General features: G+C 58.0%; 1 protein-coding gene across 14 annotated transcripts in view; it reads left to right on the top strand.

The window, feature by feature from the left end:
- Positions 1-3,517: 3,517 nt before the first annotated feature.
- Positions 3,518-19,392, top strand: part of LTBP4 (latent transforming growth factor beta binding protein 4) — a 49,683-nt gene continuing 33,808 nt past the window's right edge. For 4 of the 14 annotated variants that reach the window (XM_084814450.1, XM_084814449.1, XM_084814448.1 and 1 more), the window contains exon 1: positions 10,836-11,540. In XM_084814450.1, coding sequence (XP_084670576.1) covers positions 11,315-11,540 — 226 coding nt within the window. In that variant the 5' untranslated portion in view covers positions 10,836-11,314. Of the gene's footprint in view, positions 3,709-6,290; positions 6,362-7,780; positions 7,947-9,183; positions 9,339-10,824; positions 11,541-19,392 lie in introns of those variants that run through there. The other 10 variants (XR_014784949.1, XR_014784948.1, XM_084814456.1 and 7 more) reach the window with 7 other exon arrangements.

The following is a 19,392-nucleotide window of genomic DNA, read 5'->3' as shown; positions in this document are numbered from 1 at the left end:
TGCCAATGGCTACTAGCCCTGAGGCCTACATATAATTATAGAATAGTAGGGTTGGAAGGGGCCTATAAGACCGTCGAGTCCAACCCCCTGCTCAATGCAGGAATCCAAGTCAGAGCATCCCTGACAGATGGCTGTCCAGCCTCGTCTTGAAGGCCTCCAGTGTGGGAGAGCCCATCTCCCTAGGGAATGGGTTCCATTGCTGTATTGCTCTAACAGGAAGTTTTTCCTGATGTTCAGCCGGAATCTGGCTTCCTGTCACTTGAGCCCATGATTCCGTGTCCTGCACTCTGGGATGATCGGGAAGAGATCCTGGCCTTCCTCTCTGTGACAACCTTTCAAGTACTTGAAGAGCGCTATCATATCTCCGCTCAGTCTTCTCAAGGCTAAACATGCTCAGTTCTTTCAGTCTCTCATAGGGCTTTGTTTCGTCCCCTGATCATCTTTGTTGCCCTCCTGAACCCCCTCCAGTTTGTCTGCATCCTTCTTAAACTGCGGTGCCCAGAACTGTACTCCAGATGAGGCCTAAGCAGGGCTGAGTAGAGGGAAACTAGTACTTCCCGGGATTTGGAAGCTATGCTTCTATGAATGCAGCCCAAAAGAGCATTGGCCTTCTTTGCAGCCACATCACATTGTTGGCTCATGTTCAGCTTGTGACCTACCACAATTCCAAGATTCTTCTTGCCTGTAGTACCGTTGAGACATGGATCGCCCATCTTGTAACTGCATGTGATTTCTTTTTCCTAGGTGCAGAACTTGGTCTTTATCCCTATAAATGTCATTCTGTTGTTTTCAGAGGTTGTTGACCCCAGTGTAAGGGCAAATAGCAAGGGGGGCATGTTTTGTGCCCTGTCTGTGGGCTTCCTGGATGCATCTGGTTGGCCACTCTGGGAAGTCGGGTGCTGGACCAAATGGCCACACCCTGGTGGGATCCCGCCACGTCATTTCTGATGTTGCTATCAGAGCTGTGTGCAAACAGCCTCTTGGAATTCTCCGCCCTCCCCACGGGTCCCACGGGAGGGGGAGCTCCATCGGCGCCTCTCGGGCGGGGCTCGCCCTGGGCAGCAGCACTGGCGCCGCAGCCGCGTCCTGTTCCCCGAGGGGGCTGTGCTGCCAGTGCTGGTGGCAGCGGCGGCAGCCTGGCCTCCCTTCTGCATCCTCCACAAGGTCTTGCCGCAGGATGCTGGGACATGGAGGGGGAGGGAAGGGGCCACCCCCCCAAAACGGGTGGAGAATGTTTGGAAAACTTTTTCCAAAGTGGCCTTTTATTCCTAAGGTAGTAAGAAAAGGGAAATCACAGAACCTTTCTGAGAAAAAAATATGAGACATTTTGGCTCAGCTCCAGTTGTCTTCCTTCAGCATTTAGCACATTCTTCAAGCTGTTCCAGCATTAAATTTCTGAGAGACAACTGCGGATGCAATACAAATGCTTGTAATACTGCTCCTTCCCTGAAAACCCTGCATCAGGTGTGAGGGGGGCTGTGCAGTGTCCAACGGCAGGGAAAAGGTGGAGCGAGTGATGTGTCAAAATCTGTCTTCCAACCGCCTGAAAGTTTTCTTCCCCAAGAGGCTTCCGTTTTTCTGCCTTTTCCTCAAGGCGTTCTAAAATTTATCTTGAATTTCTTTGGCTGGTGTTTTTCAGCTTACCTAAACATTGTGAGAAGGCTATAGATGCTGCTGTGTGGGGGCGTTTTTTCTCTCTTCCGTTCTATTACGCATCTCCCTGTTATGCTGCAGCCTCCCCGGCCGCCTGTGTTACACGATCCAAAGAAAGCTTTGTTTCGTCCCCTGATCATCATTGAGCCCATGATTCCGTGTCCTGCACTCGGAATTACCTCATGATCTCTTCCCCTTAAATGAAGTGCAAGAAGCCAAGGAGGCGGTTGGAGAGGCGGTTACACAATGAAAGGCAGGACGCCACTCGGCCACCTCCAAAGTAATGCAAGCCCAGGATCTCTGAACCCGACCCATGAGAATTTTTCCCAGATGTTCTTCTCCTTTGAATTTCTTTTCTACCACATTGGGAATGGTTGGGAAAAAATGTGGAAGAAATTTTGCGCACAGTTTTTATGTTTTAAAGAAATGCAGAATCTAAGAATGCCAGCAACAGATGTTGATGGCCATATTTATCCACCAAATTTCTTCACAAATCTAAAACTTCCATCAGTAGAGAGATGTCAAGAGGCACCTTCTTTGGAGAGCTACCGACGAAGCCTTCCGAACTGTCCATGCCCACTCTTCCTGAAGGCAACCACAGACCTAAACGGTGCTGCCTAGTGCCACCCCCACCTGGTCAGAGAATTGTGCAAATGATAAACTTCCTACCTGTGGAAACGGCGGAACCACCAGCCTGTGACTGCCAGCAGCAGCTGCCACCCTCAGCCAGGTGGACACATAAGGTTGTGCGAGGGGGTGGGGGGCTCCAGGGCTGCGTTGCTGCATGTTTGCGGTGGGCCTGGGGAAAGGCTGCCAGGCAGTGGCCCTGTCGGCTGAAGCACTCAAAGCACTCCACGTGCACCGTGTCGGGAATCCTCACACCAGCCTGGTAAGGTGGGCCCCATATTGCAAATGAGGCACAGAGAAGCTGAGGGAGCAGCTCTTAAGACCACTCAACAAGGAGGAGAGATTTCACCGAAGGCAGGGGCTCCCTGACCAACCTAGGCCAGCATTCTGCTCACACAGTGCCCAACCAACTGCCTGTGGGAAACCCACAAGTAGGGCATGAGCGCAACAGCACCCTCCTGCTCATGTTCCCCTTGGTGTACATGGGCACACTGCTGCTGGTACTGGAGGCAGCACAGCGCCATCAGGACTAGTAGCCACTGACAGCCTTCTCCAGGAATTTGCCCAGCCCCCTTTTAAAGCCATCTGAGTAGGTGGCCATCACCACATGTTGTGGCACTGAACTCCATAGTTTAGTTGTGTGCCTTGTGAAGAAGCCCTTCCTTTCATCTGTCTTGAATCTCCGGCCATCGAGCTTCACGCGAGCACCCCAGGGTTCTAGAATGATGAGGGAAGAAAAGCTCCCTATCTGCGTCCCCCCTCCATCCGTCGTTGCGTGCAGTTCTATCCTGTCCAAACTTACCTTTTTTCTAAACGAAGGAGCCCAGAACACAACGTTTCCTCTCCGGGGAGCTGCTCCAGCCCCTTAATGGCTTTGGTTGCCTTTCCCGGTTTCCAACCGTAACATCAGTTTTGAGGTGCGGTGACCAGAGTGGTACACAGTGCTGCAAGTGCGGTGGCACCGTTGCTTTGTACAGGGCAGGATGATCTTGGCAGTTTGGGTCTCAGTTCCTTTGTTAATTATGCCTATTACCGCCGGCCCCGGCCGAAGAGAGCCGGCCCCCCGACGGCACCTGCGCCGCGGCCGGAGCCCCTCCCCGTCCGGCGCCCGGTTGGCTGGCTATTGGCTGCCGGGCCGGAGGGGAAGGCGAGCCGGGCTGAGCGCTCATTGGCGGCGGGCGGAGCCGGGCCCACGCCGCGGCCTCTTGTCTCGGTGCCCGTCGGCCGGTGCGCCCCGTCGACGGCGGGCAGGATGCGGCCGCCGGCGCTGGGCGCGCTCTGCCTGCTGCTGCTCCTCCTGCCGCTGGCGCTGGGCGCCCGAGGGCCGCGCCGTCGGGCCGGCTCGGCGGCGCGCGGAAGCCCCGGTGACACCCCTGCTCAGGAGAGACGCAGGAAGAGCCCCGCAGGGCGGACCTCCAAAGCGGACAGGTAGCGGCGGAAGGGGGTCCTCTTCCCCTCCCGACGAGGCTGCAGGGCTGGCGCCGGCGGCGCGCCGAGTGGCCCCCTCCCGGCCACGCATGCTGCTGGTCTGGAGCAGGGAGCCCCGGTCCTGTGCCCGCTGTGGGCGCCCGGAGGGCTGGAACCGGGCCGTAGCACGGACGGGGCGTCCCAGCGCCTGCGGCCTCTGGAAGCGGCGTGCCCCGGCCAGGCTGGGGGACGCCAGCCGCGGAGCCGGCGTGCCGCGGGGCCCCGGCCGCCGGGAGGGACGGAGGCGGGCCCCTCCGCGGCACTGGGCACGCGCGGGAGCCTCTCCTCGCGCGCCAGCCCTTCTCGCAGGGCCGCGGCGGGGGGTCGGCAGCGGCGTCCGGAGGCCCCATCTGGGAATGTCCGCGCTGGGCTGGGGCGGCAACAACGCCGCCAGGCCGCCGCCGCCTTCTCGCGCCGCTCGCCGTCGCTTCTGCGCGCCCCTTGCTCCCATTTTGCAGAGGGCGGCACTGAGGCTGCAGCCACGCGGCCTCCCGGGAGGCGGCTGCGCGGGGCCACGGCGGCCGCGGGATCCCCGCCCGCGGCGCCTCTCCGCCCCGCGGCCGCGTAGCCCCCGCCCCGCGAGGCTCCCTTCGCAGCCGCAGCAGGCCGCGTCTCGGAGCGCGGCCGCTCCGGCGGCGTGGGCTGGCCGGCCCCGGCCTGGGCCTCTGGCGCCAGGCCTCCGCGAGGCAGCTGCCCGCTGGCGCAGGAGGAGCGCCGCGCCCAGATGGCGCCTCTGGCCCCGGAGGCCTTCTCCGAGGGGGCCCTTCGCACGCGCTCCGCTGTTCGCTCGCCTCGTGCTGCGCTGCGCCGCGCTGCGCCGAGCCCTCTGCCCGCTTTTGAAACCGGGCGACTGGCTGGCGACGAGCCCGTGGACGCCCGGTTGTCCCCACGGCCCCACCGTGGCGGCGACGGCCAGCCACAGGGCCCGTGCCCGGGCGCCTGGAAGCGCCGGGGCAGCTGGGGTGTGCGAGATGCCCCCTCCCTCAGGCCCCCCGCCACTCGGCATGACGGCCGCCTCCCGGGCCGAGGCCGGAGGCCCAGGAGCAGCCGGGGGGGCTGGGCGCTCTGCTCTCCCCCGCCCGTTCTTGCGGCGGCTGCTCGGAAGCCCTCTCCGGCCCGGCGCTGCGCTGCGCTTCACGGAGAGCCAACGCGAAGCTCCTTCTCCTGCCGGGCGGGCTGTGAATCCGCTTAGCAACTCGAGCCCGGTCAGGGCAAGAATGTCAGGAATGAGGGGCGGGGGGAGAAAGAGGGGCCTGGGCAGCGTGGGGGGCCGCGTTTCAGGAGTGGAGAGGGCCAGGCGGCAGTGGAGGGGCCTCCGTGCAGTCCGCGCCCTGGGAGGAAAAATGCTTCCGAGCACGTGTGGCGAATGCGGAGAGAAGTTCTCCTCTCAGCACTAGAACCAGCGGGATCATTCTATGAAGCCGAATGGTGGGAGATTCCGGACAGTGAAGAGGAAGGGCCTTTTCACCCAGAGCACGTAGATGAACTGTGGAATTCACTGCCACAAGACGTTGTGATCGCCACCAACTTGGGCGGCCTCAGACGGGGACGAGAGGCGTTCGTGGAGCAGGTCAAAGCTGCCCACGGCCATGCGTCCGGATGGCTGCATACAACTGCCAGGGCAGGGGCTGGGGAGCGGGGCGGGGGCGTTACGCGTGTGCTCCTGTCCTTCCTGTGGGGAACCTGCTGGGGTACCTGGCAGGCTGCTGTGGGAGCAGGATGCTGCACTGCAGAGGCCTCCTGGGTCCCATCCAGCCTCCGAGCTGTCCGGACGTGTGCGAGTGCCCCGTGCGCTCTCCCCACTCCAGCAGCAGCCTGGGCTCCAGGCCTCTGGGCTGGAGAGTGGGATGTGCAGGCCCATGTGAGCTGCAGCACCTGTGGCTGCGGGTCACACAGGAGGGCATCGGCCACACTGTGCTGGGGGCAGAGGGGCAAGGAAGGAGAGGCGGCGTCTGGGCAGGGAGAGGAATGGGAGAGCCATGCTGGGCCAGCAGCTAGGGAACCCTGCGGAGACATGCCCTGGATGGGGGAGGGGCTGTGAGCAGGGGGTGGGGCGGGGGGCACTTCCTCCTGTGGCAAATCAGCTGGTTGTGCCAAAAAGGCACTGGGCTCCAGTTTGAAATGGAGAGGTGCTGGGGCTTAAAGCTGCCGAAGACCATGTTCTGGGCTGGGAGCCTAGTCGAGCCCTCCCCCCAGGTGCTGCTGTCCGCCTCCAGGGCAAGCGGGTAGCTCTCTCTCCACACTGTCCCCGAAAGTCATTCTGGGAGAGTCCAGGCGGAAGAGCTGCGGTCGACATCAGATGCAGCGGCTGCTGTAGGAGGAAGCCAGCCCCACTGCGGGCTCTTCCCACACCATGATTTAATCCCATCCTGTCACTCTTCCCCATAGATGAATGGGTCTGGAGCCCAGCGGCTGGGACCCCGCCAGCCCAGGCTCTGCCCCCATACATCTGCCCAGGTTTGGGGGTGGGGTGGGGTGGGGTGATATCAGCCGTCTCTCCTGGCTCCTCCTTCACAGCCCCTCCTGCTGACCTCTCTTGGCAGACCCAATGTCTGTGGTGAGACCTGCTGCCCCGGATGGTCCCTTGCCCCCAAGACTGGGAAATGCACCCAAGGTAAGGCAGCCTGGGGCGGGGAGGCTGCGGTCTGCCCTTCCCCAAGCAGGCCTGATTGTGCCCGCTTCTCCTGATGCCTGCCCGCTGAACTGCAGCGCCTCCCTGAGTTGGGGCCATGCCTGCCTCTCCTCGGCCCCAGTGGCTCCATGTCGGACAGAGCGGGGATGGGCTGGTGCTGGGCGCAAGGCTGCCAGGAAGCTGCTTTCTCTGGTTTGGAGGTTCATATTTCCTCACACAGTGTGGTGGGGCACGTGCTGCTACCAGGCGTGGTGGTGGGTGCTTACGGGCAGATCTAAAAGGGGATTGTTCAGCAGTCACAGGGACGGGCCTCTCGGTGGCTTGTACCCACAGGGGCTAAATGGAGCCTGCCTGCGAGAAGCAGTTGGCCTCTGAATCCCAGGGGCTGGCCGGGGGGAGCAGGAGTGCTGTTTCTCCGTGTCTGGTGTTGGGCCTGCTGGAGGCATCTGGTTGGCCACTGTGCGAAAAGGGCATTGGGCAAGATGGACCCCTGGGGTCTGATCGTGTGGCAGGGTGCTTCTAATGTGCTCAGGGGCTGGGCAGTGGGGAGGGTACTCTGCACATGCTCAGGCATCTTTAATGAGTTGACATGTTCTAGAGCCAAGGTTTGATTCAAAGGAAGCCCTCCCTGCACGTATGAGCCGCACGTGCTCTCCCCGCTTGCAGGGGCTCCGCGGCTCAGTGCTGGAGACCCACTTTGTGTGAAGAAGGTCCCCAGTTTGATCCCCGGCAGCGCCTCCATGTGGGGCAGGAGAGCTCCTGCCTGAAGCCCTGGAGGGAGGAGAGCCGTGCTGCCCGGCAGCATCAACAATGCTGGGCTGGTCTGACGCGGTCTTCCAGTTCGAACTTCCGAGTTCGGATGTTCCTCCCTCCGTCCCTGGATCTCTGGAGCGTCTTGCAGATCCAGCCTTGGCCAGCAGGTGGCAGCAGATGCATGTATCCAAGAGGCCCGGTGGGTCATGACCCCGCTCGGTCTCCCTGTCAGAAGCTCCGTCTGGACCTCCGGGGCTGCTCTGAGTTGCCCGCAGCAAAGCCGGCTTGGGGCTGCCCTGCTGCCATTGACCGGTCAGCGTTGCACTTTCCTTTGGAGAAGAGCGGCCGGCCCCCCGGGGGCTTCCTCCTCCTGCCCCCCCGCACAGGAACGGGAAGAAGCTGCCCTTGACGCAGCCCATCCCTCTGCCACTGTGCCAGGCTGGCGGGCTCTCCAGGGCTTCATGGCGGGTGCGCTTTCTGAGCCCTGCCTGGCGAGGCTGCCAGGGACTGAAGCTGGGTCCTTCTGCACGCAACACAGGGCTCTTCCCCTGGGCACTGATGGGCCAGAGGGTGGCTCACTGGGAGAGGGTGGGAGGCCAGGGAGAAGTCGGGGCTAATTAACCTGCTTGGCCGCCTCCTCTTCCCCAGCCTTCTGCACCCCTCGATGCCGAAACGGGGGCCAGTGCAAAACTCCCCAGCGCTGCACCTGCCGCTTGGGCTCTGCAGGGCCCCTCTGCGAACGCTCCACTCTCGGCACCACGCTGGCCCCCAGGGCTCCTCTGCAGTCCATGGCCATCCGCTGGCAACCTCTGACGTGAGTTGGGGAGGGCGAAACTCTTCCTCCCCCCACCCCTGCAGACATCCCTGAGGGATCCCCTAAGTCAGTGTTGGAATCCCCCAGGACTGTGGGCGGGGGGCACCAGCCTGGATAAATAGAGTCAGTGTAGCTAGAAAAGGTTGGGGGGATTCTATGAGTGGAAATCCTACTCAAATGAAGATGATAAAAAGAGAGTGCAGACTCCAAGGCGTTTGAATGTGGATTTGCTCTAAGGCGAGCCAAGAATGCTAAAGACAGAGAAACTTACAACATGAAAAGAAGAAAGTATTCCACTATATCAGAAGTAGGATTTCAGCAGCCAGAGAGCCATTAGATGACAAAGGAGGAGAAGGATTGCTACGTAAGGGTGGCAGAGAACCCACATGAATTCTTTGCATCACTGTGTTAGGAGTTACACCCCTGTCTGAGTCGTTGCTTGGAGGATGTTCACAGGAAGAATTATGGCAAAGAATAGTGACAACAAGGGGTGGAGCTGATTGATAAAAGAAATAACCAGTCACCATGACTGGAAGGCATTCCCCAGAGAGTTCAAAAAGAACTCAAAAGTTAATTGCCAATTGTTTAAATAAAAACACGTAACGTTGATAACATCTGCCTTTTCCCCAGAGGACTGGAAGGTAGCCTATATAACAGTGTATAAAAAAAAAACTGGGGCAAGAAGGAACCCAGTCAATTAGACCTGTGCCTAAACTCTGCCTTGGGGTAATTATTGGAAGGCATTAATGCTCCAACTGCAAGCGTGTAGAAGAATAACCCTTGGTGAGGAAGGATCAGCAACGCTCCTACAAAGGGAAGTCCCACCTCACCAGCCTTTGGGAGTTCTCTTAGCATGTCAGCATGCATGTGGATGTAGGGATAACCTGGTAGGCATTCTGTTTGTACTTCCAAAAGCCTTTGACATGGTCCTAGTCATGGGATAATACCACGAGCTGTCTTGTGCGCTGGGAACTGCCTGAGAAGCAAAGTGTCTTGGTCACATTTCAGTGTGACCAATACATATGCAGACGGGGAGGGGCTGAGCAGAGGGACAGGCCATTCCCCAGACAGCTGCCCAGTGGCGGGAGCGGTGCCCGAAGGCCGTTGCTGCGATGGAGGGAGGGGAGGGGTCTGGCCCCGTGATGGGTTCAGAGGGGGTCTGGAGATGGCGCTGCGTTCTGTCCAATGGGAGGGGGCTTGTTGAATGTGCTGTTGACCCCAGTGTACCCTTTCTCAGGTTGGCGGAGCTCCAGGTTGTGCTGCAGCGCCGAAAGGCCTTGGATCCCTCTGAGAAGATGGCCACAATCCTGGCGCAGCATCTGGCCTCCAGACCCAATGGGGGCAGCAGTGGCCCTCCAGGACGTGCCCCCCAAGCAACACAGGGGCCCCATGGTACAGGGCGAGTGGGTGCTTGGGCCGTGGCCGCCTGTGTGCAGCCGGGTCGGGTGGAGGGGGAAGCGGGGGCCGGGAGGAGGCCATGTGGGTGCTGCCCATCAGCGCCAGTCCCCAGCAGGCGCCTGCTGCTTCTGCAGCTGGGAGGAGGTTCTGGAGGGGCAGAGATCTCCCCCTTTCCAGCCCTGGGGCAGATCCTTGCCCATGCCAAAGGCATGGCTGCCCGGAAAGGGAAGGGCCAGTCAAGAGAGCCGTTGGCACTCTGGAGTGGCATGCATGGGTGCGGGCAGAGCAGAGGGCCCAAGACCGCCCCCCTGGAATCTTGGGATGCTCTACAGTGCAGAGAACCTGCCCAGCTTGTCTTCCTCTTTCTGGGAGTGGAGATATTGAAGGTGAGGGAGACAGCCCCCCCCATGGTGGAGGACCACACCAGGACTGGGAAGTGGTAACGGAGCAGTGGGGGCAGCTTGGAGGTCCGGGGGGAGCAGAGCCATGATGTGTTGGCTTCCCTCCCTCTACTCTGCAATTTTTAGAAGAGTTCCCATGTCCAGCTCAATCTCCTCCCTGCTGGATCCGGCAATTGTTCTGTGTATTCTCACCCCCCCACCGCCTGCCCGCCATCCACCCTTGGCCGAGTTTTTCCAGATGATGTCAGGCTGGGCTGTTCTGGGAGGGGGGACTGGGGAGGAAGGGGCAGCTTTGCTTTCCCCCCACCACCGCCCACAATCCTGCTTCCTCTCTGGGGAGCCCGTCAGGAAACCCCACCCCCTGTTGCGGCCTTGGAGCGCCTTCCACAGCAGTCCCGGGGAGGAGCGTGCGATGCATATTGCGCGCGCATGCGCGCGCCCCGTTTCCCAAGCAGTCCTTCTATTGCTATGGGGAGAGAACCTCCCCCCCATTTCACCCACTGACCGGATGCCCCCCACTTCCCCTGAAGTGGGAGATACAATGGTTCTCCTGAAGCTTTGAAGGAAGCCATCATGCTGTGGGGAGCGGGACGGGACAGGGGGAGAATTTGGTGTGGGGGCAGCTTGAGTGCGAGGCACACCAGTGGCATCTTTCCTGAGCTCTTCTTCCCCGTCTCCGTTGCCACAGGAGATGTTTGCCCTGTTCCCCCCCACCTGTGTTTGCTGGGAGTTCTGTTTGTCATGGTGCGGGTGGGGGGGGAGATTGTTCTTCAGCTGGAAACAGCTGGTGCAGCGGGGAGAGGCTCTGCTGAGCAGGAATCTAAGACAAAGCTGCTTTGAGTGGATCCAGGAGGTGGGGGGGGTGATCTTTGCATGGGCCCCTTTCCACAGACAAATGTGTGTTTGAAGTCTTGCACTTAAAATCTGAGGACTTTCAGGGAGGTGGCCTTCATCTATGGGGAGGGGGGCTCTCAGGCTCAATCCTTAGGACTGGTGGGAGGGGGATGGAGTTAAAAAGGGGAGGAGAAGAGACCCTCTCTTTTGGCAAGGGCAGGAGTGCTCCTGGGAGGGAAGCAGCTGGTGCAATGGCAGCCGGACCTGGGGCGTGAGGGGGGAGCAGTGTGTCTGAGCGAGCGAACAAGTGCAGTGCTAGGGGGCACTAGTGAGCACACCCCAGAGAAGTTTGGTGGCTCTGCGGGGAGGGGTCGTGCGGCGGAGCGTGTGCCCCTCCAGCTGACAGAGCTGCCTGACGTCTCCACCAGCGCTTGCCGAAGGGGGGCCTTTGGGGACTTGAGCAGAGAGCGGCCTTCTTGCTGGCCCCCGCCGGCCCTGGGAGGGTCTGCCTTTGGGTGCCAAGGAAGGCGGTCGCCCGCATGCGAAGCAGCCGAAGAGTTAACGTTCCCGGCCGCGTTCCCTCGTAAACATTGTGGTTGGCCTGGCGCCCACCCCCCTGCCCGGCTCACTGCTTTCAATTAGCTGGAGGGTCCGTGCGCGCTGGCGGTGGGTGCGCGTTCCCTGCTGCTCTCTCTGCCTGCTGCGGGGCCGTGGCGCCCAGCGCTGCTCGGGGCCATGATCCTGGGCCGCTGCTGCCTCCTGCTAGCTGTGGCCTTCCTGCTGGGCTGGTGCCACTTGCCTGTGGGTGCTCAGCGGGTCAAGGTTTTCTTCACCCCCATGATCTGCCGCGTGCACTGCCTTGGGGGGCATTGCACCAACCACTGTGAGCAGGGCAATGCCACCACCCTCTACAGCGGGGAGAATGCCAGGCCGGCCGAGGGGGCTCCCGGATTCCGCGTCTGTGAGTATTGGGGAACTCCACCCCCAGCTTGTTCCCAGGCTCTGTGGGAGGGGATGCAGCCCCCTGTCCAGGCCGTCCGACGTGGGACCCCCTGGGCCAGCATATGCTTGGCGGTGGCAGGCCAAGTGGGCAGCCTCGCCCCTCTGGTCTGTGTGGAGGAAACATGGTGGCCCGCGGGATGTCCCCAGGTGGCCGTCTCCCCTGCTCCTGCACGTGTGCCCCCAGGAAGCCACAGGCCCCTCCTGATGTGCCTTGTGGGCCTGGACCTGTGTTCGCTCGCCCAGTGGCATTTTGAGGGGGAGGCTTTGTGAGGGGTCTTCTCTCCAGCTGCAGGGCTCTTGCTGGTGTGTCACACCTTCATCCGGTGCAGCGCAGGCTCACGGCACAGGTGCGTCCCTGCAACCCCGGTCTGGCCAGCATTTCCCAGGCATGCTGGAGACACTGCTCCCCCGCCCCACCTGGCCAGGTGTTGCCAGCCAGCTGGCTTCCCTCCCCCATCTGAACTGGCTTTCTCCTGGCCATCCCACCCCTGGCCAGTTGCTGCCCTTGCCGCAGGTCACCGCCTGGCTGTGACTGCTGGGGGCGGCCGCCCTTTCCCTGGCTGAGTGGCCTAGACCCTCTTGGGCTTGAGCAGGGCTGGGGTGGTGGTCCTGACCTGGGTACATGTGGGAACAAGGGGCGAGGGCAGCAGGAGCACAGCGGTGGCAGTGAGGTCGGAGGAAACTGGAGGGTGGCAGACCGCCCCACTCGATGCGGGGGGGCAATCCCAGAGTGGTTGTTATTTACTTAGGAAATGTAAATTCCACCTTTCCACTAACAATAATAAAACACCGATGAAAATAAAGTAAGAAAACATAACATAAAAATTAATCTGTTGGAAAGCACGGTGTAAGAACAGTTTGTAAGGTAGGTTAGATCATAGCTTGCGTGGGGTGGGGGAGATGAAGAGCAGGGGAGTGGTGCTACGTGCCCGCGCCCTGCGCCCTCGCCTGCCTAGCTCACTGTTTCCCATGCCCTTTTGTAAGGTGACCTCTCCTAGAAGCTGCTTGGGGGGGTGCCTGCTTGTCCGCCCCCCACTGCCCTGCCAGCTCCTCCTCACACCGCATAGCCACGGCTTCATTCTGAACCCAGACCCAGCCGGAGCCTCCTCCAGCCACTGGAGCTGGGAACTTGAAGGATAAACAGGAGGTTGGCATCACGCCACAGCCAGATGGGACCGGCTGCCTTGGGCAGTGTGCCTGGGTCCCAGCCCCACATCCAGCAGGGTTGTGACGGTGAGGAATTAGGGGGCAGGAGGGGAGCTAATTGGCTGCAGTCAGGCCACTCAAATCCTCTTCCAGCCCCATGGTCACCCTGTGCCTCAGTTTCCCTCAAACTCGGTGGTTTCTGAGCTTGAGGTTCAGCATGGACGATTGTGTGTGTGTGTGCGCACGTGTGTGTGTGTCCCGGGGGCGGCTGTTTTCACTCCCCTCCCACGTGTGCTGTTGGTTTCACTTGATGCTACCCAGGCCTAGCGTGGGTGGGTATGCAAAACGGTGTGGCTGTTGCACAGCTGGTCTGGGATGCTCCCTTGCATGCTCTGCTCTCTTGCTCTCTGCAACAGCCCTCCTTGCAGGCTGGGGGAGGTAGCTGCCCCCTGGGGCCTGAGATGGATCCCACCGCCATGCACTAATTGACATAGGCCACAATCATAGAATCATAGAATAGTAGGGTTGGAAGGGGCCTACAAGGCCATCAAGTCCAACCCCCTGCTCAATGCAGGAATCCAAGTCAGAGCACCCCTGACAGATGGCTGTCCAGCCTCGTCTTGAAGGCCTCCAGTGTGGGAGAGCCCATTACCTCCTTAGGTCATTGGTTCCATTGTCGTAACAGTCAGGATGTTTTTCCTGATGTTCAGCCGGAATCTGGCTTCCTGTAACTTGAGCCCATTATTCCGTGTCCTGCACTCTGGGATGATCGAGAAGAGATCCTGGCCTTCCTCTCTGTGGCAACCATTCAAGTACTTGAAGAGCACTATCCTATATCCCCTCAGTCTTCTCTTCTCCAGGCTAAACATTCCCAGTTCTTTCAGGCTCTCTTCATAGGGCTGTTTCCAATCCCCTGATCATCTTTGTTGCCCTCCTCAGAACCCTCTCCAGCTTGTCTGCATCCTTCTTAAAGTGTGGTGCCCAGAACTGGACACAGTACTCCAGATGAGGCCTAAGCAGTGCTGAGTAGAGGGAAACTAGTACTTCCAGGGATTTGGAAGCGATGCTTCTATGAATGCAGCCCAAAAGAGCATTGGCCTTTTTTGCAGCCACATCCCATTGTTGGCTCATATTCAGCTTGTGATCGACAACAATCCAAGATCCTTCTCGCTTGTAGTGTTGTTGAGCCACGTATCCCCCATCTTGTAACTGTGCATTTGGTTTCTTTTTCCTAGGTGCAGAGCTTGGCATTTATCCCTATGAAATGTCATTCTGTTGTTTTCTGCCCAGTGCTCCAGTCTATCCAGATCACTTTGAATTTTGTTTCTGTCTTCCAAAGTCTTAGCTATCCCGCCCAATTTGGTGTCATCTGCAAATTTGATCAGCATTCCCTGCACCTCGTCCTCAAAGTCATTAATAAAAATGTTGAAGAGCACTGAGCCCAGGACTGAGCCCTGCGGTACCCCACTCGTTACCTCTCCCCAGTTGGAGAAGGTCCCATTGATAAGCACTCTTTGAGTCCGATTCTGTAGCCAACTGTGGATCCACCGGATCGTTGTTTCATCTAGCCCACTTCGAGCTAGTTTGCTCATCAGGATATCATGGGGCACTTTGTCGAAAGCTTTGCCGAAGTCGAAGTATATGATGTCTACAGCATTCCCACAGTCCACAAGGGAGGCTACTTGATCAAAAAATGAGATCAGATTTGTCTGGCAGGACTTGTTTTTGACAAATCCATGTTGGCTTTGAGTAATCATGGCATTGTTTTCAAGGTGCTTCCAGATGGATTGCTTTATCATCTGCTCCAGACTTTTCCCAGGGATTGATGTCAGACTGACTGGTCTGTAGTTCCCAGGTTCCTCCTTTTTCCCCCTTTTGAAGATAGGGACAGCATTAGCCCCCCTCCAGTCATCTGGCACTTCCCCCGTCCTCCATGATTTCTCAAAGAGAAGAGACAGCGGTTCTGAGAGTTCTTCTGCCAGTTCCTTTATTACTCTAGGATGCAGTTCATCTGGCCTTTAGCCTTCCTGCCGCCATCTCTGCAATCCTGTTCTACCTGCCTGTACTCTTCCTTTGTTACTTGGCCTTCTTTCCACTTCCTATATGTGTCCTTTTTTGTTTTCAGGTCATCCCTAAGTTTTATGTGAAGCCACATTGGCTTCTTCTTCCATCTTTTCTTCTTGTTGGAATTGTTTGTAATTGTGCCTTGAGAATTTCCTTTTTTAAAAGCTCCCACCCATCTTGGCTCCTTTTCTCATTAGCGTCGCTTGCCATAGGACCTTACTGATCATTGTTCTGAGTTTATTAAAATCAGCTTTCCCAAAATCCAGTGTATGCGTTTGACTACACTCGGCTTTTGCTTCCCTTAGAACCAAGAACTCAAGTACAACATGGTCGCTTTTCCCCAGAGTTCCTGTAACTGCTACTTTATCCACTAAGTCATCTCTGTTGGTTAGGATCAAATCAAGGATAGCCGATCCTCTAGTTGCTTCCTCTACTTTCTGTGGGAGGAAGTTATCCGCCACACAAGTCAGGAATTTCCTGGAGGGGCCATGTTCTGCAGAATTTGTCCCCCAACAATTATCGGGGAAATTGAAGTCCCCCATTACTACTACATCATGCTTCCTTAAAACATTGGCTATTTGCTTTTCCAAAGTTTCTTCCTCGTCTTCTCCTTGGTTGGGTGGCCGGTAGTAGACTCCGACCACCAGGTTCCTTTTATTCTTTGCTCCATTTATTTTGATCCAGATGCTCTCGATGGGGCTACCAAGCTCATCCTCCTGTATTCCTGTGCAGAGATATGCATTTTTCACATACAATGCAACCCCACCTCCCTTTCTGTTCCTCCTGTTCTTTTTGAACAAGTTATATCCTTCAACTGCTGTATTCCAGTCATGAGAGTCATCCCACCAAGTCTCAGTTATACCTATCAGGTCATAATTTCCCTCTTGTATTAAGAGTTCAAGTTCGTTCTGTTTGTTTCCCATACTCTGGGCATTAGCATATCGACATCGAAGACCATGTGCTTCATAGTCTGGCTTTCTTCCTACATGTGTCTGAAGACTATTATTGGGCGCTATCAGAGCTGTTCTCTCCGTTGCAGTGCATGCGCCTACGTCCATTGTTACCCCCAACATTACATCTCCCTTCCCCGTAGGATTCACTTTAAAGCCCTCCTGATGAAGTTCTTCATGCTGTGGCCAAACACATTCTTCCCCTCCTTTGTGAGGTGCAACCCATCCCTAGCCAACAGCCCATCTTCCAGGAAGTATAGCCCGTGGTCCCAGAATCCAAATCTCTCTCGTCGGCACCACCTTCGTAGCCAGTCGTTCACCCGGAGTATTTTTCATTCCCTTTCTATCCTTCTTCTAACTACTGGAAGGATGGATGAGAAAACTATCTGGGCCCCAAAGTTCTTGAGTTTCCTTCCCAAAGCTTCGAAGTCTGACGTGATCTCTTCGTAGTTCCGCTTGGCGGTATCATTTGTTCCCACATGGCTGAGAAGAAAGGGGTACCTGTCAGTGGGCTTTATGAGTGCAGGCAACCTTTCAGTCACATCTCTAATCCGCCCTCCCGGGAGACAACATACCTGGCGAGTCCACGGGTCTTCGCGACATACTTGGGTCTCGATCCCACGCAGCAAGGAGTCTCCCACTACTACCACTCTTCTCTTCTTGTTGTTGTAGGCCTGGGTTTCATCGCCTCTGTTTGACTGATCTTCAGCGTCTTGCTCACTCTCATGCAGGTTCCCCTGTGATTCTTGGTTCCCCTGTGATTCTCAGGGGACTGAGAGGCACGGGCCTGTGCAACTTTCGGGTGGCCCTCGTCCTCTTCCATGGGGCTGGGCACCCTGGGCGGGTTGTGGCCCTTGGTGGATTGGAGGCCCTTTCCTTAGTAGCTCCTGCTCCCAAGGCACTCAAAATTCAGCCCCCTCTGCTGGCGCACCGTTCCTTTCTCCAAGGCCCCAGATGCCCCCTCTACAGTTCCCATAACCTCAGCGCAGCCAGTGCTGCCCTCTGGTGTATGGACTCTTCCCTCCCCAAAGCACCCCCAAGCCCAGCCTTCTCCAGCCTGGTGCCCTCCAGATGGTCTCGACTACAACTCCCAGCATTGCTGATCATTGGGCATGCTGGCTGATGGGAGTTGGAGTCCCAAACATCCTGAGAGCACTAAGCTGGGGAGGGCCAGGCAAGTAGCAGGGAGGCATTTCCAGCAGGAGGTGATCAGTGTGTGTGTAAGAATCATAGAATTGTAGGGTTGGAAGGGACCATCAAGTCCAGCCCCCTGCTCAATGCAGGAATCCAAGTCAAAGCGAAGAACTCACAGCCGGTGCGCGTGTGTGTGTGTGAGACAGGGAGGGAGAGAGAGATGCTGGTGACTCCTCTCTCTTCCCCCTACTCCCTGGGGGCAATTAGTCTCTAAAATGAGGCAGTGCTGGGACTCCTGCCTGCCTGGAAGTTCACACCCTGAGCCAGAAACCTTGCCCCCTGTTCCAGCAAGGACACACGGGGGCTACGTGGAGGTGAGGGGAAGTTGCTCGCTCTCCATTGTCACATCTCCCCAGGCTGCCAAGACCTGGGCTGTGAGCATGAGAGAAACCTGGGAGCGTCTTGTCCAGCATTGCATGCCACAGGCACCAGCAGCATCCAGGTTTTGTCTTTAGAAGCGAGAGCTGCCAGAGCACCATTCTGCCTGAGGGAAGCTGTGTGGGAGGAAAGGCCCTCTGCCCATGGTCTCTGCCATTCCTGACCATCTCTCTGCTGAAGCCCACCATGGACCGCCCAACACGCACCACTCAAAGTGCTCTCTGCGCGCCCCGCCCCTTTCTCTGTCCCTGGCAGGTGGAGACCAAAGAGCCACGTCGGGCCTTTGGCAGAGGGAGGCAGCCCAGGTGGGCATCCCTTTCAGGGATGTCGCTTCTGTTGAAGCAGAGGGGCAAGCTGGAGGGGCGGGGAGCCAGGTCTGGAGGCTTCGTGATGGGCTGCCTGAAACCCAAGAGCCTCTGTGGTTCCCTGATGGTGGCATCACGCACGCACACAGTTCTGATGAATGCAGAGCTGCCAAGCAGTCTGCTGGGCTAGCTTTGCCTCAGTTTCCCAGCAGCAGCAAGCTCCTCTCCATGGCCCTTCCCCACAACCTGCTGGCGACACCAGGGGGCCAGCCGTGCTTCCCCTCTGCCAGGACGGTTTCAGTTAAGTGTTTCAGGCCGTGGATGCCCATGCTGGCACGCCTCCCTCCTTTCTCTGGGTGTTGTCCCTCTAAAGAAATGAAGGGCAGGCCAGAGCTGGGCGGGGTCTTCTATTGCTGCTTTGCTTCAGCAGCAAGATGGGAGACCAACACTGGCCGTGCTTCTGCGCTGCTCGCCCAGGCCTCATCCTCCCTGTCTGTCCACCTGGCTGCTTTCTGCTGAGAGCACCCCAGCTGCAGCACATGCAAAACAGGACTCCGCGCAATAATGCATCAGTGCAAACCTCCTAAAGCTCCTTAGAACAGACATCGTTTCAAAACCAATTGCAGCATTCAGAATGTAAAGCAGGGAAGGCCCTGTGGCAGAAGGGGGTCTGTTCATGACAGCTTGGGAGGAGGGTGGGGCTGCTTCCGGCCAGGCGGCTTCCTGCGCTAACCAGTCGTGGCTCTTCTGTGAGCAGCAGGTGGAACCGCACTGACTTGCCAGGCATCGGGGAATGTCACTTTGCTGTGCGCACCCCCGGCTGTATCCCAGCCACATGAGCACCTTTGGAGCTGCGTTTCCATCTCCTTTAAGGAGCATTGTCTTGACGGAGGCAGGGGCTTCTCGGGCACTTGAGCCTGTTGCAGCTCAGCATACATTCATTGCACCCTCTGCAGCTGGCATCATTTTAATCATTTTTGTAATCAATCAAGATTAAAAGTTAGGTTAGAAAAACAAAAAGTGATAGAAGGGCACCCACTGCAAAGGTTAGCCCAGATGCGTGCTGAGTTATGATAGGGTCACCTGGTGAGAAAAATGATGGAAGTAGTACTGGGAAAACACGAGAGGATTACCAGGGAAGATGATGGTGTGTGTAACACGCACACCAGGTGAGAACAACTCCCCAGTAAATGGTTCAGGAAGTCGGGTCTGGGCAGGGTGGGTGCCACATCAGAAAGGCCCTGCTGAGGGCAGCACACAGGCCAGGGTTCACCGCAAACCTCCATGGGGGGAGCACCTGGGAAGCTTGTTCTCCCTTTCGCACCACTTAACTGAATGCTGACCCATCCCTTAGCAGAGCAAGCCAGGGGCTGGTGAGGAGGGAGGAAAGAGGAGCAAAATCCTCCCCCTTTCTCTCTGGTCAAAGGGTTTGGGGCCCTCCCACGTGGTCGGAGGTTGGCATCAGAGGCGAAATGTCTGCCCTGTGTTCTGGATATGGACAGGGCCGCTGCTCCCTGCCCAGAGGGAGCAGGCCCTGCTGGTCAGCCACTGCCAGAGAGGCACCCTCTGGTTTCTTGTGGCACCTCTGGCTCTTTGCTCCTTACAGAGTCCAGGGGGGCCATGTCCCCCAGTTCACTGAACCAGGCTGTGGCGGCTTGCAGTTGGCCAAGGGTGCAACTACGGAGCAGTCTGCAGAGGCAAAATCAGTGGCCCCCCACCAAGGAGGGAGCCTGTGAAGCCAGAGAAGAGGGCGATCCTGGCTGGTGGGGTGAAG

This window comes from Heloderma suspectum, chromosome 10 (genome assembly GCF_057233095.1).
Source record: "Heloderma suspectum isolate Gila_16-S chromosome 10, 16-S_ref, whole genome shotgun sequence".
Taxonomy (NCBI): domain Eukaryota; kingdom Metazoa; phylum Chordata; class Lepidosauria; order Squamata; family Helodermatidae; genus Heloderma; species Heloderma suspectum.
This window is presented reverse-complemented; position numbering and strand designations above follow the sequence as displayed.